At 44.3% G+C, this 24347-nt stretch overlaps 1 protein-coding gene across 2 annotated transcripts in view; it reads right to left on the bottom strand.

Moving 5' to 3' along the window:
- Window positions 1-9880: 9880 nt before the first annotated feature.
- Window positions 9881-24347, bottom strand: part of LOC126546274 (uncharacterized) — a 46879-nt gene continuing 32412 nt past the window's right edge. For both annotated transcript variants that reach the window (XM_050194428.3, XM_055062199.2), the window contains exon 8: window positions 9881-13436. In XM_050194428.3, coding sequence (XP_050050385.2) covers window positions 12857-13436 — 580 coding nt within the window. In that variant the 3' untranslated portion in view covers window positions 9881-12856. The remainder of the gene's footprint in view (window positions 13437-24347) is intronic.

The following is a 24347-nucleotide window of genomic DNA, read 5'->3' as shown; positions in this document are numbered from 1 at the left end:
GACCTTGTCATGGTACGTAAAAGAATGATGGAAGAATTCAGTCTGGGTGGGAAAAAAAGGGGGATGAGATGACTGAGTCAAGTAGGTCACGCGATATGTTGTCTGCTGGTAATGATGTGATCAATAAAGGTGTGGTTGACCAGGAAGGCTACCCTCATTTCAATGTGGCGACATTGCAGAGACACCAGTCTCTTGGGAGCGAGTGTAATCTATGAAGGAGGTTGATGTACTGCTCAGAGTATGAAGCACCAGACTGATAGTAGGCTCAAGAAGCAATACCCATAAAGTTTCCTACTAAAAGAAACTCTGGCACTGCAATTTTTTTAGCTAATGTGGGACTGATAGTGCATAGATTTGTCTGATCTTTGTGCTTGTGGCTTCAGATGGTCTAACTTTATGATCATACCTCCCAATTTCACGATTTTATCATTCAATACCAATTTATAGGACTTGTTTACAATTGTCATATTGACACACATATTACAGGAATTTTCAATTGCGCATAGTTTAGAGCAACATCAATTTCAGAAGTGAAGAGTGCATTAGTCTCTGCCAGATATTAAGTGCATTTTTTTAGTCCCATCAATTGCAAACACCTAACTGCATCTAACTGCACGGCTGCATCATCAGCTAATAGAACCAAGTGAATCGTTGACAGCTTTAACGTAAATATTTTGTCAACAAGCTTTTGTTAACAGCCCTACAGACAAAGCCTGCAAAGCTTTAATAATCGGAGAACAATTTTTATATTTTTTTTCTAAATTTCAGTATTTTGTGGATTGCAGTGTACTCTTTCCACTTATATACATATATATATATATATATATATATATATATATATATATATATATATATATATATATATACAGAGAGGGAGAGAGAGAGAGAGAGGTTTACAGATTGGAAAAGGATTTTCACACTGCCGTCGCTACCCTGTCGCCACTGACACCACGAAAACGGAAGCTGTACTACTGTAAACCTGTAAAAAATTTCCCCTTTTATTTGTGTAGTACATGTTCATTATTTCGTATGCTTTACCACCAAGCATGACATGAAGGGCTCACGCCAGGGGGAGCAGAGCGAGCTGGCGCGCAGCGTGGTTTCAGGCTTGAGAGGGGTTAGGTATAGGTCGATATGCCACTTTAGCGACCGCAGACCAATAAACAATGACATGTCTTTTATTTAATGGTTAATGACACATTGATTTCTTGTAGAATATTCATTAGATGTTACACAGAAGCTCATGTTCGTGACTGGGCAAAGCATGCTCAGAGCGAGCCCAGGGGGCCACCTGGGCCCGCTGAGTACGCTCCGCCCAGTCGTGTACTGTAAAGTTAGCGGATTACCCAAATACAAGTGCAATATAAAAAAAGAAAAGGCTGTAAAACGTGTTGGTGAAAGTTAGCTTTCTCATTGACAGATCTGGTTTTCAATCGCACATTTCTATTGCAGTATACGGCTGCCAATATTTTCGGAAGCGTGTCTCTGAAGTTCTTGCTAGAACTGTGAAGTTGATTTTAAGAACATAGGTGTTTTGGAACACTCTAATTTCCTCCACCAACGTGAAGTAAATCATTTACCTAGACGTTTTATGTTGACCTAATGTATGTGCAGCTGAAGAAACACACTGAATTTACCATCAGCGTATAGAGGGCTTTAACTTTACTAATGTCTCTAATATAGAGTAAATGTTTGAAGTTTCGAATGCAAATATAGTGGGTGTGTGTAATATTTTATTCGTATTCGAAAGTGAACTATTCGCCATTTTAGAACATCGAAACTAAACAAATATTTCGCGATAGCCGACTGTTAAAACCAGGTTATTGTTCTCCACCTGCTGAAGAATGTATCGCAAATTATAATTCCCAGAAATAAAACAGCGACAAGGTTTTCATGCAGTGCGGGAACGAAATCGGTAACGCAAGCTTTGTTATCGGTTTTGCGGTGGAAGTGTGGCGCTGGTTAAAACTCATTGGGTTAGGTCTTGTAGCATTACATAAACACCCACGGACGCACGGACGTGGGAATTGCCTTAGCGTTAGAACTCGCGCGCGGGCGGCCGGGAAGATGGATGCTCAATAACAGGGCAACGGAGACTGCACTCTGATTTCTTTGGGGTGTTTTTCGACTGTGTTTGGCTGCCCGATTCGGCGCTTGCTTTTCCGCCTTATACGTGTCGTTATCGACCGTAAAGATTGTGGTGTTTGTCTGCTACGGCTCTTCCTTGGTTGCCTCGCTCTTCCGGTGCTTGCTTCTTCGCCTTTTTCCTTCTGCTATCAGCCGCCAGACTGCGGTGATTGAGTGCTGCGTTACGCCGTAAATTAAAGCGGTTTCTGTTCTTTGCGCCACGGCGCACTGGACAGCATGACGTACATGCTCAGGCCTTTTAATTTTGATGGCTAAAAATCAACTAACAAGTTCAAAAATAATTTGAAGTTTCACATCGCACTGATGCACCTGTGCTAGGATTTTGGCGGGTACCTATAAAAACGAAAAGGATGTATTTTTCTTTTCAAGTAATCGATGTCTTACCGGGAAAATAACGAACGTAGAATTTTCAAAGAACATTTTATCAGTTTAACTTGAAACATTTATCTTCATTGTGCTGGTGTGGCGAGCACATTTTTCAGTGCGGAGACGACTTATTACTGTCGGTATAATTCTTACATTTAAAGAAGAAAGAAAAAATTAGAAGGTCTATTGCGCCGTAGTCGGGATTGAATTTTTCTATTCCTGACATTCTCGCTCTGGGAGCCTTTACGTAATGCCATTATCAGCTACAGTTAAAACTCGGTCTTGATTTTGCGAAGTTCCCGATCTAACGAAGACATTTCCATTCTCTGGCAGGTATTCATGTGGTTCAGTTATCAACCCGAATTAACGAAACTAACTTGGCCAAACTCGTTTTAACGAAGTTTTTCCTGAAATAAATGAGTTAAAAAGCGGTGATTTCTAATTTTGACACAGACGGGATTTTCTTCGAGCGTGCGCTGTAAAGCTATCGCGTTAAAACATCTAGGCGCCCTGGTCACGGCCCCAGCTTCATTTTGACGAGGCTTCACGCTGCGCCTATGCATGGAACAGCGGTCATAACACCGCCTCGGTAGGGGCGGCGGTGGTTGCTTTCGTTATTTCACGGCTTATGCGACATATGGCCGGATTATAATCGGCAAATATATGCCGCGGTAGCTTTTGTGTACCGCTACGTTAAAGTTCTATATTTCGAAAGACCGAAAAAGAATTCCTTTCTCGATTTTACGAACTTCCCGATTTAACGAATTGAGCGTAGTCATCGCTTAGATTAACCAAGTTTCAACTCTATTAATGATGCGACTAGTATCATCTTCAAAAGTACTCCGACGTAATTCGCTACTGTTCAACTTTTGTTTTATTCCGATAGAACTTATACGGACACTCTAGGCGGATTTCTGCCGTGAAGTGCCGTATAAAGTCCAAGGGCGCTAGCATCGTCGCCGCGCGCTGTATGATGTACGGGCGCCAACGATGGTGGCTCAATCTTGCGTGAGCAAGCAACTCGTAGAGGAAGCGCGCAGTTTTCCGTCGCGCGCAAGGCAAGGGGGGGGGGGAGGGGGTGGCAAAGTGCGCTGAGTAGCTTCGTGTGCGCTGTGCCCACGCCGCTTAGCTCGCGTTGAAGCGAGAGGCAACACGAAGGTCAATTCGCTCGCTGCTGCTGCCGCGTTTTCATACTCCAGCGTTTCGACAGCGAGTGTGCGCGGTCATCGAGTGATATGTGTACATGTTTGCTTGCGCGCGAGTACACCGTGCTTGTTAATTTAGCTAAGCGAATGTTTACAAATCTATACGGCCGGTAAAGCTACTGTCCTTCGTATAGTCTATTAATTCGCGGTCGCGATCGATGCTTCGCCTGTCGGGCGAAAATGCGGCATTGTTGCTGTCCTTTTCAAACTATCTCCGCACAGTTCGCGATATTTCGCGCTATCTTGGCGAGCACCTCTTTGCCAGTTATATCCCCTGCTACGGTTCTCCGTACTGCGTTCTTGAAACGAGTTTTACAGCGAAATCTTCTTAAAATACGCTAAACCTGTCCAGTTGCGTTGGGGACAATTTATCATATGTCGTCATGCCGTCGATGAAGTAATAAAAAGTACAAAGGCATATAGAAGCATCGAATCCCTCTGAAAATGTTCTCCAGCAAACTGCACCACATATTTTTTTAAGGAGACACACTAAACAGTAACACTAAATCACACAGGCGTCACACAATGGTTGTGGATTCAATTTCTGGCGGAGACACGTAAGCGTTTATCACGTACGTTCGTTACCTCTTTTTGGGCAAGAACACCCTGTCTACCCACCGGGAATTCTCAGGGATTTTGAGTAGTCTGGAAAAACTCAGGGAATTTGTGCCTCTATGAGGGAAAATTAGCTGTAATTGTATTGAAAGGGTCGAAAGTCGCGGTAATGCTGGCTCGAATAACAGACAGGAATCGTAATGAATCGTCTTTGAAGCACTATCGTCGACTGGAGGAGTTGCCAATGTATAGTGAACGACCGCCTTTCCGGATTCCTGATAATTTGGACGGCTTCGCGGCACCACCACTTACACCATAGAGTCAATGTACCAGAACGTCTGAAATTTCGGACGCAAGAACTATTCGCCGTCCGATGTTCCGGACGTTTTGCCGTGACCGCAGGCCCGAAATGGCATTAATCAAACCCACCACCGCTGCCATATTGATTACTTCGCCGCCTCGAACCGGCGCTCTCGCACGTACATCCGCTGGCAGCAGTAGCCACCACTGCGGCAACGCTAGGCCTAGCTGCTTCGACGCTCACTATGAAGCTTCTTGCCGTTGGGTGCCGTGTTTTTTATTGAAAGAATTCGCTGCTGTCAGCAATGGCACGGACTCCGCCTTTTTGGTCCTCGCGATTGGCTTAGAAGCTAGGAAAGCCCGATGCGTTGCAGAATGCCGATTTCCGAAAGTCAGCTTCTCCTCCGTACAGGAATGTTACTTGGTGAAGTATACGCAAGAGTATTGCAGTGAAGTATAACAAGCGTGGGAAGGGTGCTATTGCCACGGGACACAGTATGTATTCCTTAATTATACGCGCGTGCACCCAGTATTTCTTGTCACAGTACGAGCACCGATATGCCTAATACGTGTACCGAGAGGCCTTCAGAGCGTTTTCGAATGTGCCTGTGGCGGTTTAAGCGCTTAAGGGCAGTAAATGACATGCATTTATTTTTTCTAACTGGCCGATTTTTCGGACGATTTCAGGGCCCCTAGGGAGTTCGAAAAATCGGACGCGGACTGTGCAACTGACCAAGAAGATGCTTCAAATGGTCCGTGGAGCGAACGAGTGGCGGAAGGAGGACAAGAACAGAAAGGACCTATGCATGGATGAATGAACGGGAAAGAGAGTGTGCCGCCGCTTCTTTCAAGGAGCTTGAGCTAAAAAAAAACAGTGTTGTCTGACGCCGAGATGCAGGAGTTCCTGATCCAGACCAAAATAAACTATTTAAAGCAATGAAACGCAACACTGAGGCGTTGTGCGCGGGCTGACAGTTTGTCAGGGCAGTTGAGGTCGACACACCAGCTATTGAGAGAGAATCTCACTTCTGACAAAGTTCGGATCTCATACCATCGAGCTTGCTATCAGTTGATAGAAATAGCTCATATTCGAAAATGTTTGCTTCTGTATGCATCTCCTTTTTATTCGTATTTGAGAATGTCCGACTCGATTTGCGATTTTTTCGAAGATATCTTATTTGCTGTGCATTTTACTAACCCTTCTCTTATATTCTCTTTTTGGATAACATAAACACTATTTCTTAGTATTCAAATTAGATTAAATCGTTTCTTTTCTTTTTTTTCATATGCTTACTAGAGTGACAGCGTCGGGCGATATGGTTTCAGCCCGTTTTGACATAACATATAGTTCTGCATCACTCAGGAAATTTCACAAAGGCACTCAGGGAAAACCTGGAAAACTCGGAATTTGGAAATGTCAACTTGGTAGACATCCTGAACATGACACTTTCTCGCATGCAGATCGTCGTAGCGAGTCGCAAAAGGGACCAAATGATCAAAAGGGCTGAATCAACGCGACCAAAAAAAAACAAAATTTACTCGCAGAGAAGGTACAATTAAAGGTACGGGGGCGTAAATAGCGCCACTGTAGTTAAACATTAAGCACATTGCTCTGTAGACTGCATGCACTATCTCTGAGATCAGCCCAGCTGGCCTTTGGGTGTAAAGAAAAAAAGAAAGGGTCAGTCACGTGCACACGCTAAAAAATGCAAGGTCGACGTAGCCGCGCGTTAGATACCACACAAATAAGGTACGAAACGAGTGAATAATGAACATGAGAAAGAGAATAAAGATTTAATCGAAATTAGTCGGATCATTTGAACCACCACGTGCGTCGGTCTTTCCTTTAGCATCGACACTTGGTTGAGCTTTGATTTTTTTAATGCGAAAGCGTCACATGCCGCATTACACGAAAATACGTCGTAGTCGACGCGACCGAAAGATGTTACCAAAAATGGGCGACGGCGCAAAGAGTAAACACATGTAAAAAAGTTATCGGATTGGCGTCAAATTTCTCGTGGAGGTTCTCTTAAACGAGGTAAATTAATGGATTTAAAAAGAACATTTGTACGTTTCGATATGGAACCCTTCGAATCGGAACATTCGACTGGTCGCTTTGGAGCGATCTAGAGCGCATCCCGCGGAGCGGTTGATACTCGGCTGGTCGAAATCGAGCGCTCGGAACGCAACCGGCTGGTTCATACAGAGCGCCGTGCCCCACCTTAGAGCGTGACCGAGATCCAACATAGTCGCGGTCACGTGGCTACCCCGATTGCTCTGAGAACGTACGGCTGGGGTAGGCCTTCTCTGACGCCAAAGTCAAGATGACTCCGCACCGCTGCCAAGCGATTTGTAGAGCGTGCACGAGCCAGTCGAATGTACTATACTCCTAGAAAACGTCGCACTCCTTGCAGCTTGCCTTGCGCCCAAGAAACGCGGAGTTTCGAAAACCCAATGCTAGCTTTGCTGTACATGCTTTCAAATTTAGCATTTGGTAGCGCATTCAGTAACTCTACCCAATGCTCCTGCGCCCATCTTGCGTTCTTTTGTGTATACCTTACTGCGCTCTTTTGTGCGCCCGGAGTTCGGGTTCCGTAAACTTCGCTTAGTTATCTTGCGTGCATTTCCTTTGCACTCCCGGTGCAGGTCACGAACGGCATGCGCGTCGTCAGCGTGACATAGCATTATTCACAGGAAAGTATCGAGCGCACAACATTCGGCACTATCTCGCCTGTCGCGAAGGACTGTACCACCGCTGCATAACACTCTCACGCGAGAGGAAGCCGTACACAGTGGTGGTCTAGCCAGTTTAGGATTTGGAGCAGGAAGTCGTTCCGGAGCAGTTTAGGAGCAGCCACACCAGCATTTTGGAGCAGTTTTGGAGCATAAAAATTGTTTTTTTCTTGGAACACTTGGAGTAGTACAGTAGTAACCTGTAGCCATTTGGCGAAGCTTGTTATTACTGTGCTGCAGCAAGTGCTGCTCAACAGTGAAGCAAGACGCAAAGCCAACTGCGACCAATTAGGCTTTCCTTCGTACGGACGGTATACCACGCACGGTATGTTGCAAAAATTTTTATTTGGGTAGGCAAGGAACTTCGTCCGGGTTGCGCTGCCCACTCCTAGAAATATCTTAAGGAACGTAATTTTACAAACAGTTGAAATTCGGTAGGCTAACGAGCAAAAATCTGCGCCTGGGCGCAAGACAGACACAAAATTACAAATGAGCTAGAACAATTTGCGCCGCCAGGCACAAGACAAAAAGTGATGGCAATATGTATTATGTGCCTTTCAAATGACAGACGTGCTTTAATGTGATTTACCGCACTTGACAAAACGTGTATTACGCCCAACAACAATGCTAGAATCTCGACATGAGACTATGCGTCTAATGAACGGCACGAAGATGAGATGCCTCCGTATTGCGTGCCGCAAAGATGGCGACGGCGTTGGAGAACAACGTTTGTACCATCCCGTACACTTGCTTTTGTTGCGAGGCGGTTTGTCGGCTTCCCGTGTGCCGTGTGGCCTCCGCAAGTAGATACGAGTCGAGCCGACGTAAAATCGTAACTTCTGCCGCCCATACCCGCCCGACGTTTCGAAGCACTACCGATTAGGCCTAACGGCTAAGGCAGTGTGCTATTGGGAAAATTGGCTGTTGGTCAATGTGGCCGGCAAGCTCTCCACAAGCCGTTGCAGAAAGCTTGCCGCTAATACGTTCGCATGAGTGGCTCACCGGCGATCGGTGCTGAGATCATGCCTGTTTTTGACAACCGTCGAAGCCGGTAAATACTGCGATCGTGCATAGAAGTTCGCAGATTGACGAAGTTCCGAAATGCATCTGCAGACGCGTGAATCTACGTGCGTGAACACATGCCTTACCCCCCCTTTTTTTGCATTACGAATGCATACCTTTTTACTGCCCTCAAGGGCTCAAATCGCCACAGGCACATCCGAAATAGCTCTGAAAGCCTGACAGTACACTTATTAGGCGTATCAGTGCTCGTACTATGACAAAGACGGCGGGTGCACGCGTGTATAATTAAGGAATACATACTTGTCCCGTGACAATCGCATCTGCCCACTCTCGGTATACTTTGATCACCGCAATACTTCGCGTATGCTTCACCGCGTAAACTGCTATATTGAGGCGAAGCTGACTTTCGGGAACTGGCATTATGCAACGCGTCGTGCTTTTTAAGCTTAGAAGCCATTGGCCATTGGTGAAGATTACAAATACAGAGTCGGCGCCATTGTAAAATAAATTGTGGGATTTTACGTGCCAAAACCACCTTCTGATTATGAGGCACGCCATAGTGGGGACTCCGGAATTTTCGACCACCTGGGCTTCTTCACCCAAGTACACGGGTGTTTTCTCATCTCGCCCCCCTCGAAATGCGGCCGCCGTTGCCGGGATTAGATACTGCGACCTCGTTCTTAGCAGCCCAACACCATAGCCACTAAGCAACCACGGCGGGTGGCGCCATTGTTAATAGCGGCAAATTGTTTAATGAAAAACGCAGCATTGAACAGCAACAAGCTTGGCAGCGAACGCAGAAGTGGCTAGGCCTTGCATAGCCCCGGTGGTGGCTACAGCTGCCAGAGAATCTGCGTGCGAGAGTGCCTTTCTAGGCGGCGAGATAATCAAAATGGCGACGATGGTGGCTTCGATAAACGCCATTTCGGAGCTGCGCTCATGGCGAGAAGCCCAGAAAATCGGACGGCGAAGGGTTTTTGCGCCCGAAATTTCAGACGGTCTTATACATTAACTCTATGGGGTACCGTGGCTGTGCCTCGAACGCGTCCGAATTATCGGGCATGTCCGAAAAATCGGTCGTTGACTGAAGCTGCATAACCCTGCTGAAAACATTGCACTGCAGTGAATTATAACGCGAAAATACCGCACTTTTCCGCAGTCGGCGCAAATGGCACTTCGGTGGGCGCAGCCAGGAGCAGGCGAGTCGAATTGCAGCAAAATGGCGCACTTGGACCCCCATTGCATGATATAGTATAGCGGAAACTACAAACACACATCCACACTTGAGTCTGTGCCACTCTATATACACTGTGGTACAGACTGTTTTCCTATGAACGTCCACACTGCGATGAACGATGAACGCTCTACCACACGGTATGGGCATGTGCAATTAAGCGCACCAGAGCTCATTGCCATAGCACGTCCCGCCAGACGGCAATGGAAGGCAGCGCTGTCCAGCTCCTACTCGACGGACCAGCTCGAACTGGTCGACCGAGCGAGCGCGTGCGGTGGTCAACACATATTGAACAATACAGCCGATTTCGACAGTGTACAAGGACGCAGGAAGGAATTTATTATACGAAAGGCAGAGCCAGTATGCGCTGCCCTGCTGCACACTATAAAACAGTTTGCACTATTTGGAGCTTAAATTTTCCCCAATCATTGCCTATCTTGCACGCATTTTCCTTTAACGCTGCGCGCCCGGTACTTGCAGGTCACAAACGGCATGCGCCTTGTCAACGCGACAAATTTTTGTGACAGGAAAGTAGCGAGTGCAGAGTTTTTAAGAAAGAAAACGCAAGCCAGACAGATGACGATTACGCCACCACGGGAATGATAGATAGTACATGGATTTGTCTGATCTTCGTGCTTGGGGCTTCAGATGTTGATGTGGCTTCGTTTATTACGCTTTAACTGGGCCTAAATTGAATTTCAAAGCAATTTACGCTTCTTTAATGCAGAAGGTAATGGGACTCTGCAAGAACTCATAATCGCTGCTAATTGCAGGGATACTGCTTGTCCATGTGTCCGTGGCGTAATGGATTCAATATCGGGCTTCTGTGCTTAGAGGTCCTGTGTTCGAATCCTGCCTTTGGACAATTTAATGTCTATTTATTATTGATGCAAGAGCATCAAATGGCCCATTGAGCGAGAGTCGGCGTCTGTAGCAGCGAAACGGCACCTAAATTCCCATTGGCCGCGACGCCACGTCACGTGCCACGACGGAGCAGACAGGGCGAACGGGAACACCTGCTGCCGCGCCACGTGTTGCGTGAGCGAAGAGAGCATCGCCGCAACGACACGTCACCCTCGCAAGCCTGGGCTATCCACGCAAGCTCTCGTCTGCGTTCCAACTTCGCCTCGGAATTATCATTTCAAACTGGCGGAGTCACAAAAACCAATAAATGACGAGACCTGGCGGTGAAATCCCAGCACTTCCGGTGCATTCCACGAGATTACTGTACGCAAGTCGACTGTTAACTACATCATAATTAGTGCTTAAAATTTCAGTCGGCATATTCTTAGGCCCTCGCGCATTATTCTATGCTTCGGAAATAAAAAAACACGCGTGGCTAAGGCAATACGCTGAACTCCGCAACATATGTAAAGACGTGTTTTCAATCCGATTGGTTTTGTTTTGACTGGTTAAGTACCAAAGCAATTGGACAGGAAACCACGCAAACACGTAGCTATTATCGCAGAAGTCATTTAACAAATCGGAAAACACGAATAGCAGGAACATCGGCTTGATAAATAAAATTATACTTTGTTACACTTGTATGCCTCTTACTAATGCCGGCGTATAATCGCTATCGCGCTCACCTATCACTGTTTTCAGCATGCTTCTAGTGAACAATTACATCCTCACTGCAGATAAAAAAAATTCTGATAAAAAATGTTCCACGGCGCTTTGCACGTTAGCACTTCATTATAGACACTCTGACCGGTAAGCTTTCCATTGCAGTAAAAAAAAATAGGTACGATGAAAATTGGTTGTCAGTCCCTTTAATGCTTTTGCATTCACAACTCATAAGAAGTGCTTAGGCGTCCCCGGATTTATTGATAATGCAGTACTTTCTTAAAAATTGACATTTTGCAAAGTCATGAAGCCATTTGAGCAGGAACAATGAAGTTTCAGCAAATCCATGCACTACTCAACATTCCCATGCTGGCTGAACTGACCTGCTTGCAGCTTCCGTAGACACTAGTGCCACAGTTCCCTCTAGTAATACGAAATTGTATGCTGCACATGAGGAGGGGACGAGAAAGAATCGTGATACGTAACGACGATGTGGACAGGAATAGCATCACCTCACATCTGAGTCAAATAGCCCCCTAAGATCGGGCTGCGTGCACCGACCGTTCTCCGAAGCCATGTGTGAGGCCAGAAGAAGTGACGTCGCGATTATGCGACGGTGCTGCCAGCAGTTTGGAGCCAGAGTTACTCCTAAGGTACCATACAGAAACACTATATGGGGCTTTTACTTTCTTGCGTAGGTCAAGACTTCCAGCTACGCTATGCAAAGTGAAGAAATAAAACTAGGGATGTTAACGCAATTGCGACGAACTGCACCTGCCTGATTTTTTTTTCAAAAGGCCAGATTGATAAAGTATTTAAGTTCCTCGCCGATGAGCGTCAATCAAAGCGGTGGACAGAGAAATGAAGAGTCCTGGTATGGTCTGCTCTTCCTGCCAACAAGGTTCTGTACACTAGACATCCCTTACAAGGCACTTCCAGGGGCCAATAGTTTGTCCACTGCATTAAAGCAGCCAACTGCAACAATGCATCTTATACGATAAAAACAGACGCGAACACTTTGCGCCAACTGCAACAATGCATCTTATACGATAAAAACAGACGCGAACACTTTGCGTCCAACCGGCGCATAAACCTACGAAACGTACAGCCCCCTGCGCCGTGACATGTCTCTGCACCATTTCACTGCTACCTAATCACTCCTCGTGCCTCTTGAAAATAAACGTAGACTGGCGCTTAAAGGCTCACGCGCACATCAGTAAACAAAAAAAAACGTCCGCCAGCGTGCATATGCAGGGTCCTGAATATATGGCTGCACTTGTTCAAAAAAGATTTTGCACTCACCGCTGCACTGTTCTTGGTCAAATTTTGCAGAACAATCGCATTTTGTTGTCGACTTCGTTTAGTGTAACACATGGCACGATTAGTCACCTGTTTTTCAAGAGAAGAATGAGAAACTGTTTTCGCCTATGGGGAAAGTGGCGTCTGAAAAGCCGGCAATTGAAATCGGCCACTTACGCGGCAGCAGCACCTTCTTGCTGCTGCCGGCAGGCGGCGACACAAGTCTGAGCCAGGGACTGCTTTTCAGACGCATATTCAAGACCCTGTATACGTGCACTGAACATCCGCTCTTTTTTCCACCACCTTGAATGAGCATCATCGGCAACCAAATTTCGAAAATTTGCTCCAAGTGTTGCATTCCACATGTGCCCTTCTTGTTCTGCCCACGGTCTCTGTCGTTATAACACCATTCTTGAGGGCGAATAGGCTAAGGCCCGCTTAGTGTTCGTAAGCCGCTAGCATCTGCCGTTTCTGAGCCTCCATCAATGGCAGCGCCGCCGCACGTTCCCGACGACGTCGGACTTTCGTATAACTCGGAAGGTCCGCCCATGTTTAAGCTAGCGCCGTAACTTTCCGCTTCCTCCGACAGGTTCGCCATGGGTGTGGTGTAAATGTCTCCGTCGGACTCGGGGTGCTTCCGCCGAAGGTGTGTCTTGGCGTTGTCCAGCCGAGAGAACGTCCTGCCGCACACCGAACAGACGTGCGGCTTATCAGTCTCATGCGACAGCATGTGCCGGCCGAGCACAGCGCGCCGGACAAAGCCCCTGCCGCACTGCGGGCACACGTGGGACTTCTCGGCCTTGCCGTGCACGTTGTTCCGGTGGTAGTTGAGGTGCGAGAAGAGCACGAAGCGTTTGCCACACTCCAGGCACTCGTGCGGCCTCTCGCCGGCGTGGCTCTTCAGGTGCACGTGCAGCTGGGATCGCTGCACGAACCCTTTCTGGCACAGGTGGCACACGAATGGCTTCACGCCATTGTGAGTACGCTCATGCGCGTCCACGTCATACCTGCATACATAAAGTTGATGATTACGATGATTTGAAATTTTAATGGTGCAGCAGCCGTGCAGGCTATAATGTGCCAAGCACGTTTTTCGCGTTAGCTCATTTGTTCAAATGTAAAAATGGTTACAGCGCAAATACATGCAACCACAAGTATCAAGGACGAGACACAAGCGCTTGATACTTGTGGTTGCATGTGTTTGCGCTGTAACAATTTTTATGTCAAGTATGCACCAACTCACCCAGAAAGAAGTTTTAATAATTTGTTCAAATTTGGTAAAATGGTGTACATGGCCGAGTAAAAATATAAGAACATGAAATGTGCTACAGTCTTTGTAGGGTTCCTATGGAATTTATATAGTTATAAGTATTTTCATATGGCACAAGTGGTTCATCGCTCAATAAGAGCATGAAATGGAAAGGAATTTTTTTTGTAAAAAATTTTGAAATATCTTTTGTATCTATTTTTCTAAGCCGCGACATGCTATTAAAATGTGTAGAACGTTTAAAAGTTCACCGCAGTGTTGGCATGTTGGTTGTGGTTCGTTATTTGTTAGGTAACTGAGGGTCAGCCTTTTGTGACCAATTCTTAAGTGACATAGGATTACCTCGTAAAATCTTTGTGGCGACAACTGTGCCATTCTTGTAAAACAGGTTTTATGCAATGAAGCTTGTTATGTTCTTGCTGATCCCAGTTTCTGCCAGTGTTTTACAACAGCTGATTTTAATGTGCCTTTATAATCTTGCCAAGGTAGGCCAACATTATATAGCTCCAGATCTTTGGTGCTGGCTGCCATAAAATATGCTCTTTCGTTACTGGGGATTCCTACATGACTAGGAACTCAGCAGAAAGTGATGTTTAAAGCTCTCTTATGACATTTACTGTACTGATATTGTATTTTCCTCAATAGATGATTTCTAAATGGTACCCTAGATGCGAGAGCTTGAAGAGAGCTCAACGAGTCACTAAATATGACAGATTGGTCATTTTCTCTTTTCAGGATGTCTTCAAGAGCTGACGAGATGGCACAGAATTCTGCAGTAAGCACAGTAGCCGACTTGGAAGTTTCATTTGTTTTTCAAATTGATTCTATGTGACTGCAGCGCCTACATTATTATTGCTTTCTGATCCATCTGTAAAATATTTCGTGCATAAATTATATACTGTATCTATTTCAAAATATTCACTTAGTGAAGCCTCTCTTGGTAGACTGTTTTCTGTTCTTCATTAACCTGAAGTCACATTGCGCATGCTTCATCTCCCAAGGAGCAAAAGAAGGTTCATCTTGCAACAGGGTGTCTACCAGTTTACATTTCCAAATTCCAAAGTTCTCCAGGTTTTCCCTGAGTGCTCTTGCAAGATTCCCTGAGTGACGCACAATTACGTTTTATGTCAAGACGGGCTGAAAACATGTCGCCCGATGCTGTCACTCTCTAGTAAGCATATGAAAAACAAATTAAAAAAAAAAACTACTTAATCCAGTTTGAATACTAAGGAATAGTGTTTATGTTATTCAAAAAGAGAATAGAAAGGAGGGGCTAGTAATATGCGCAGCAAATAAAATGTCTTCAAAAAAATCGCAAATGGAGTTAGATTCTCAAATACAAATAAAAAGGAGATGCATACAGAAACAAATACTTTTTAATATGACCTCTTTCTATCAACTGCTAGCAAGTTCAGTGGCATGAGGCGCGGACTTTGTCACAATTGAGATTCTCTCTCAACAGCTCGTAAGTCAACCTCAACTCTCCTAACATACTCTCAGCCCACGCACAACACCTCAGTGTTGTTTCATTGCTTTAAATAGTTTGCTTCAGTTTGTATGAGGGACACCTGCACCTCGGCATCAGTCAACACTGTCTTTTGAGCTCAAGCTCCTTCAAAACAGTGGCAGCACGCTTCCTTTCCCTTTCATTCCTCAATGCATAGGTTCTTTTTGTTCTTGTCCTCCTTCCGCCACTCGTGCGCCCCACGGACCATTTGAAGCATCTTCTTGGTCAGTTGCACAGTCCATGTCCAATTTTTCAAACTCCCTAGGGGCCGCGAAAACGTCAGAAAAATCAGCCAGTTGGAAAAAGATAAATGCATGTCATTTACTGCTCTTAAGGGCTCAAACCACCCCAGGCACATTCGAAAATGCTCTGAAGGCCTGTCGGTACATGTATTAGGCATATCAGTGCTTGTACTGTGACAGGAGATACCGTGTGCATGTGTGTATAATTAAGGAATACATACTGTGTCCCGTGGCAATAGCCCATTCCCACGCTTGTTATGTTTCACTGCAATACTTTTGCATACGCTTCACCAAGTAACATTGCTGTACCGAGGAGAAGATGACCCTCGGGAACCAGCATTATGCAACGCACCGTGCTTTCCAAGCTTCTAAAGCCAATCATGAGGACCACAAAGGCGGAGTCGGTGGCATTGCTGACAGCAGCGAATCCTTTCAATGGAAAACACGGCACCCAACGGCAAGAAGCTTAATAGCAAACGTCGAAAAAGCGAACCTGATAAAAAAGGAAGGAATGACTGTTGGCTCCTAAAATGTGTTCCTAAAAACAGTTCCTAAAAGGACTGCACCTGTCCTTGTGTGCTCTCTCTCTGTGTGGTCGTTTGTTTGCGCAGTTATAAAACTGTTAATATGCACCAACTTGCCCAACAAGAAGTTCTTCTAAGCTTAATATGTAATGTTGGGTCTGGTTTGAGCCTTCGGTATTGACTGAAAGGTATACATGATGTTTCTTCTGGGCAAAATTTAAAACCATTTTCATTTGCTCATCGCACTATGGAGTTCTTAGCCAACTGGAGTTGGCACTCGCAAGTAACCATATTACAAGAGGAGCAACAAAGTTGAATGTGATCGACATAAAGATACATTAAGGAAGACGGAATAAATGTAGTTATCGAGTTGAGCTTCACTAAAAGTAGTGTAACATGTAATACTCCATTTTGTGGCACCCCATTCTCCTGTATAAAACAGATGAAGTTACTCCAAACCTGAAGCTATATAGAGGACCTGAAAAATTCGGTCATCCAGATAGCTTTTGATTACACCAAGCATGTGCCCTTTTATTCTGTATCTGTGCAAGTCCATTAACACGCCATATCTCCCCATCGTATCATATGCTTTTGACAAGTCAAAGAAAACGGAGATGCAATGTTGCCTTTGGACGAAAGATTCACGGATTCTCGTTCCTAACCTGAGTAATTGGTCGACTGTACTGCGATTGGCTCTGCAGCCACACTGGTACTGATCAAGTAACCTGTTACTTTCCAAAAGGTGCATAAGCCTTTTGTTAACCATTCATTCAAATGTTTTTCCTAAACAGCTGATTAAAGCAATGGGGTGATAACTGCTTCAGTCAGAGCATTCCTTTCCAGGCTTTAGAAGTGGTCTAACTAAAGCCTTCCATGCTTTTGAAAAATATCCTTCCATCCACAACCTTTTGAAGAAGTGAAGGATTGTGTCGTATGTGTTTGCGTGTAGGTGTCACAGTATTTCATAGTGTATGTTGTCCGAGCCTGCTGAATGGCTTTCCTAAATTGATCACATCGAAGCGTTCAGTTTTTGTAAAAGGAGAGTTATATGGCTCAGTACTAATAAGTGATATACGAAGATCTTTCTTTTCTGCAGTGGACTCTATCTTAAGAAACTCAGGAGTGCAGTGAGCATCACTCGAAATTCCAGCAAAGTGCTCGCCAAGTATACCTGCTTGCCCTTTAAGATCTGTTTTGTCGTCAAATATACGGAGTCTGTATTCTGTATGAACACCGTAAATTTTTCTCACTTTTTCCCAGACTAAATTACTTCTCGTGCAACTATTTATCGAGCTCACATATTCCACCCATGATGTTCTTTTTGCTAAGTCTTTCCCTCCTAGCCTCACTGCGCTTTTGTCCCAAAGGGCACGGCAGCTGGGCTTGCGCACAGATGAATAATCCGCTTGTCTTCCTCGTGCAGTTCATCGCCAGCCTGCTGGTGATACCGGCGGGAAACCAACAACCGTGTCAACACTTCCAAGCCGCCCATTTGCTTCTGCGCCAGAATGACAGTTGTTCGGTGCCTACGATACTACTATCTTCGGATGGTTTCCGTGAAGTACCATCGTCAACTCCTAGCGGCAGCAACAGTGCAGTCTACCAGTCGTGTGAAGCGGCGCTGCGGGCCACCTGGACTATAAAAGCTGCCAACGAGGCATCGCAACCCAAAGGGCACGGCAGCTGGGTTTGCGCACAGATGAATAATCTGCTTGTCTTCCTCGTGCAGGTAAGAAAGCGTTTTGGAAAATGCTTTCGTTCTAGCGAGCGTTGTCTTGTCGTGCTGCCGTGCCCTGCGGTACTTCTCAATACAATGTCTGACGTAGTGTACATAACAAAGTTACTATTGCTTGCCGGCGATGTTGAAACTAACCCTGGACCCGATATGGCGGAACTTTCACGACAGCTGAAACAGATTGCAGAGGATATAAAAGAAATAAAAGAAGAACGACTAACAGCAATCGACAACAAATTAGAGCACTTAAGTTTCCTAGAAGACAAGCTTTCCTCATGTACGGAACAGGTAACCAATTTACAGCAGGTGGTGTCATCTTTGGAACTAAGGCTAGACGACCTCGAGAATCGCTCCAGAAGGTCGAATATCATAGTCTATGGCATGTCAGAAGAAGAAGATGAAAATAACGAGTCCCTGGAGCGCTCTGTGAATAAAAAGGTTGTCAAAGATTCCTTGAAATTGGATGAAGTCGCGATCGAACGGATTCACAGGTTAGGTAGGCCGGAAGAAAACAAAACAAGGCCAATAATACTGAAGCTTCTAGATTTCAGGGACAAAGCAAAAGTTTTGCGAAATTGTCACAAACTAAAGGGGACTGCGTTTGCCATCAGTGAAGATTTTTCACCCCGCGTTTGCGACATTAGAAGAAACTTGTGGAAATACGGCAAACCAAAAAAAAATTCCGGCGATAAAGTCTCTCTGGTTTACGACAAACTAAAGATAAACGGGGAGCTATATTTTTGGGACGATGTAAAAAAAGACGTGTGCCTTGTTACAAGTGCTTCAAACCAAACAAAAAACCAGGACACAGAAGCACGAACCCTTCACCCACGCCGCCAGCAACGTCCCAAATAACGTTCATGAACATAAATGCGCGTAGCATTGTCAACAAGCTCGGTCACCTTGAATCATTACTAGTGGGTTTCGAGCCGGACTTCCTAGCCATTACGGAAACCTGGCTAACAAAAGACATTAACAATTTTGAAATAACTCCCCCAAACTACGCTATAATTCATAAGGACAGACCGACACATGGTGGAGGCGTGGCTTTGTTAATAAAAGATAAAGTCCCTTTCCTTACAATGCCTGAAGTTGAAGGGGTGGAAGCGATTTTTTGCAAACTCTGTTTTTCTAGTGGCGATATCATAGTTGGATGCGTTTATCTCAGCCCTTGTTCTGATTCAGACATATTTCAATTATTATGTACTTATATACAACGTCATGTTAAGAGCACCAGACTAATACTTCTAGGGGACTTCAGTCTTCCTGATATCGACTGGAGTACACTGCAACATCATTCACCTTGCGCGGAAGTTGTTTTCGATATGATGCTTTCCTTCAACCTCACGCAGATCGTAACAGAACCTACCCGTGTACAAGGAACTAGCTCTAACATATTGGATTTAGTGTTTTTGAGCAATCATTTCCCTTATCATGACGCGAATGTAGAAGTACTTGAAGGTCTGTCTGACCACAAACTAATAATGTGTTCCGTCCCGTTTCATTACACTACACCCTCATCCCAAACAATAACATTTCCTGACTACAGCCGAGCTGATGACACTAGCATACTTGACACATTATCTGAAGAGCTATCATTGTTTCGTCAACTCTCAGATGACACTAATACCGATATGGAAATTCTATGGCATAGGTTTAAAAATATTCTATCATATTGTATTACTAATTTCGTTCCTACTAAGACTAAAATAACGCGAAAGAATAATCCTTGGATTACTCGAACTGTAATTCATGCCAAACGGAAGGTCCGGCGACTGAAAAAAACAACGACACCACCCATCAGAACGAACAGCCGAAAAATTAGCATTAGCCACTAACGATTTAAAATCTAAAATCAAAATAGCTAAAGCATTCTATTTTTCAATTACGCTAACAAATTTCCTAAAAGATTCTCCCCAGAAGTTCTGGCGTTACTTAAATCCTAAAGTACATAATGACAGTCACCCGTCCTCGGAGGAAAATCGAAATACTGCAACCACACTGAATAACTACTTTTGTTCCATTTTTACTACAGACGATGGAAATGCACCCCGCAATAGCCCCTGCACCGGCAAGCAACTAGGGCCCCTTACTGTGACTGAAACTGGAGTCTTAAACCTACTACTAAATTTAGACACTAAAAAAGGATCGGGGCCTGATAACATTTCTAACACATTCCTGCACACATATGCCGAGTGGATTGCGAAGTTTTTAGTAATACTCTTTAACAAATCCCTGTCATCCTGCACCCTTCCTAAAGAATGGAAAACAGCGAAAATAACACCAATACATAAATCAGGAAGCAAATCAGATCCTTCAAACTTCAGACCAATCTCACTAACCAGCACAATATGCAAGCTACTTGAACACATCATCTTAAAGCACATAACAACCTATCTAGAAGATAACCAAATTCTAACGCCTTTCCAGCATGGCTTTCGAAAGGGACTTTCTACCGTTACTCAACTAATTGAACTCGTGCATGACGTAACCACCTCTATTGATCACCAAAAACAAATTGACCTTATTTTCCTAGACTTTTAGAAAGCCTTCGACCGTGTGTCACACCCAAAACTTATTAGGAAACTTGAACTAACTTTAGGAACTGGCCCAATTTTAGACTGGATTACTGATTACCTCACTAACCGTACTCAGTTTGTCGAAATTAACAACGAGAAATCCGTAACAGCTGATGTCACATCAGGTGTACCACAAGGAAGCGTCTTAGCCCCAGTGTTATTCCTAATATTTATAAACGACCTTCCTGCTAACATCTTTAACAACATCAGACTTTTTGCCGATGACTGCGTGCTATATCAGGAAATTAACTCTGTCGCCGACCATATAGCTTTAAATAACGCCATAGCATCAGTAACCAAATGGTGTGAAGATTGGCAGATGACTATTAACGTTAATAAATCTGTTGTATTATCTGTAACTAAGAAAAAACATAGATCACTCTTTCAGTACACACTAAACAGCATCCCTCTCGTTTCTGTCTGTGAATACAAATACTTAGGCATATTACTAACCTCTGACCTCAGATGGGATGCTCACGTTAACAAAGTCACGGCAACCGCACTAAAACAGTGATTTTTCATTAATAGACGCCTCAGACTAGCACCATCTGATATAAAGTTACTAGCATATAAAACATTTGTCAGACCGGTACTAGAGTATGCAAACATAGTTTGGTTTCCTTTCACTAACAAGCTGATCAAGAAACTTGAAGGCGTTCAGAGAAAGGCGCTCAGATACATATTTAACAAACATAGGCTAGCAGACTCACCGACAGAGCTACTCAAACAAGCCGGGATGCTAACCCTCCAAAACAGAGCAAAACTAGCGCGCCTTAAAACCATTTACCAACTCATAAATAATCAATTAAACCTGGATACCTCAAGATACATAACGAAATCTCAAACGAGGAAAACACGTCATAACCCCCCCCACACACTAAACGAGTATTCATTCCGCACTGACACTTTCAGGTACTCATTCTTTCCACAGACTATACGCGATTGGAACGCTTTGAACGTGGGCTCTGTTAATAGTTCATCACTAACTGCTTTTATCACGCTTGTTGAAAACGATCTACTTACATCTCAGTAATTATTTTGTTTACTGTCAGTATCACTTGGTTACTACCTTTGTTTTGCATTTTAACACATTTATCTGTCCAACCCAAATCTTGCAGCGTGAACCTGATTGTATACTTTTTACTGCTACTGATGTATAAGTTTATTCTGTGTATTAATGTGTATTTCCAAACCGTTATTATTGTCATGTTTGTATGTCACTGTACTTTTTTGAATGCCCTTTCTGTTACGATCCCTGACGGAATTGACAGTATTGAATAAATAAATAATAAATAAATAAATAAATAATAACAAACTTTTGAAAGTTGATACTTGTTCAGTCGAGACCACGCACAGTTTTGTTTCCTACGAGATTTATCACATGCGTCACTCCACCACGGTTTTAGTCTGCGTGGAAGCTTTCCTTGTTAAAGTGGTATGGAGTTTCAGCTGCATCCGAAATTTGTTCCGTTATCGCGAAAGCATAAATCGTCAATATCGAGTGTGATGATGTCGTCAATTCCTATTTCAGAGCTTTCCAAAAAAAGAGACCAGTCTGCTTTACCCAGCTTCTATCCCTGTCTTCATACTGGCATTGTTGGAGGAACGTCAATCGGTTTAAGTACTATAGGGTAGTGGTCGCTCTCATGTGGGTTTTCCCCAACGTCCCAAGAAAAAAAACGTAGCAAGTGACAGCGTGCCACAAGAGATGTCAATGCTTAAAGTAGATTGTGTTTTCGCAATAAAATATGTTGGCTTTCCATCGTTAGAAAGGTACACATTGCAGTTGTCTAAAAATTCTACCATTTTCCCCTCGCGTCAATGTGGCTCTTGCCCCAGATGTTATGAGCATTAAAATCACCCAATAAAAGGTAAGGTTCTGGAAGTTCTTTTACAAGATATTCCAGCTCGTTTCTTGTGATGTTCTTCCCTGGTGCTAAGTACAGGGAGCATACCATTATTTTTTGTGTCTGAACCTTTACCACAACAGCTTCTAAATTGCCGTTAAGCTTCGCTTTGCACACTTGCACTTCTTGAGCGACCACCATAGCGACTCCTCCGGATGCGACTGAAGACTGTCCCCTATCTTTGCGAAAGATGTTACATTGACGTAGAGGTTGTTTGTAGCAACTTTTCAAATGAGCTTCTTGCAAACACATAACAGAAGCCTCAAGATCCTAGAAAAGATAGTAAATAGACAGTTTTAGAATAGCATTTGCAAACAAACGTGAACGCAGTATGTACGTAAAGAAATAGCGTCTTCCTCAATGCTCTAAACGTTATTGGGTTTCTGTGGTTCACGTGCGCTACGATAACATACATTATTTGGCAAGTTTAATGTTCGTGATGTTTATGGACGCTGAGAAATAGCGTTATCGAACATGGCGGCACCCAGCGTGAATTCTTGTGATGGTTACCCTCTTGCTAGCGTTGATCGCCAGTAACTATTGTAATGAGCTTTTGCTTTCTCTAAACTCACCTGAAAGGTTAGTTATGAGCGCATAGCACATACATTTTCTGAGATCGTTCGGCAAATGTGGCGCCCATAGGCCTGACGAGATGCATCCACATAGCAACAGCAGGATGGTTGCTAATGAATCGTCTTGGCTTGGATATGTTTGACATGAGGCACCAGACGGCGCTCTGCTTTATAACGTCTTCTTTACATTTGCGTTTCCGTATGGTAAACTAAGACTTGAAAGGACGCGCACTGTAATATCCCACAAAGGTGCTTACGTTTAACGCACGTAAGGTGAACGCTATTCTAAAGCTGTCTAATGTCATCAATATTAGTTCTCAAACCATGGCAGTTCCACTTCACAATAGTAGCCATATTTTATGATGTGGATTATTAAATACTTCATGAAGAAATACTATGCAGAAAATCACAAAGACGACATATGTAAATGAGCAAAAAGCTTGCAAAAATGCCTTTCAGATCATGTCTCCTTTGGAGGGGCAGTGACAGGAAGTCTACCTTTCCGTTTTCCAGGGTGTTGACCGAATTTTTTGTTTACCTACCAGATGTAGGCTCTTTTGTTTGATCTGTGTCCAGCAGACACACTTCCATCATATCATTGCCCTTTGGGCATTCATCACTGCTGGTGCTTGGTGAAGGTGCCACTTTCTTGGAAAAAAAACGGTCCTTCAGCACTGCCGTTTACACTTTCGTGCGCTCTACTGCGTGCTGGCCGCTACCAGCCCCAGCAGAAGCCTCTGGGCCTCTTAGGAGAGGGTTGCGATGTGCATGTTTTTTTCTCTGGGTGAGGGCCAGAGCACTGACACTTTGTCCAGCAGCTCCACCTGGGTTCCAACTGCCGCTGTTCACGGCACATGCCCCCTATGCGCAGCCTGTGCATAAGTACCTCTATCGGCAAGCACGACTCTCTTTTTCTTCAATGTATGATATGTTCTTCTGTACCTTCAGTGCAATCACTTCTTTTTCTTTTTTCCACTCGGGACATTTGGAAAAGGCCGCATGCTGACCCTCGCAGTTTGCACAACAAAACTCATTTGTGCACGTTTCATCACTATAGCCGGTTCGACCGCATTTAGCACAAGTTGCCTTTCCGCAACATAATTGGGATTCATGCCCATATTTTCAATACCAAAAGCACCGGTGGGTATTGGGCAAATATGGTCTTACTCCAAATTACAGGAAAGTGGCCTTAACTGAACTTTGAAGTGTTATAGAGTTGAAGGTCAGCACAATGTGTTTGGTCAAAATTTCATTGTCATTTTTCTATATTTTGTTCTTGCAGCCAAAACACCCTCATCACTCAAGGCTTCTTCGATTTCCTGGTCTGTGCATTTTACAAGTTCTGTATCTGAGATTACACTCTTAGCGTAGTTCAGTGTATGATGTGGCGAGACAGACACAATGTTGTCACCGATCTCAAGTTTCATAATCTGTCTGCTATGCTCAGCATCATAACTTCGAGCAAGAGGTCTCCAGAACTAATTTTCTTTGCTTTGTAGGTCTGACCAATACACTCGTTAAGTGCTTTGGCAATGAGAAAGGGCAAAATTTTTCATCCAGTTTCAGACATGATCACAAAAAAACT

This window comes from Dermacentor andersoni, chromosome 10 (assembly GCF_023375885.2).
Source record: "Dermacentor andersoni chromosome 10, qqDerAnde1_hic_scaffold, whole genome shotgun sequence".
Taxonomy (NCBI): domain Eukaryota; kingdom Metazoa; phylum Arthropoda; class Arachnida; order Ixodida; family Ixodidae; genus Dermacentor; species Dermacentor andersoni.
The sequence above is the reverse complement of the archived record's forward strand: the minus strand, read 5'-3'. Positions and strand labels throughout refer to the sequence as shown.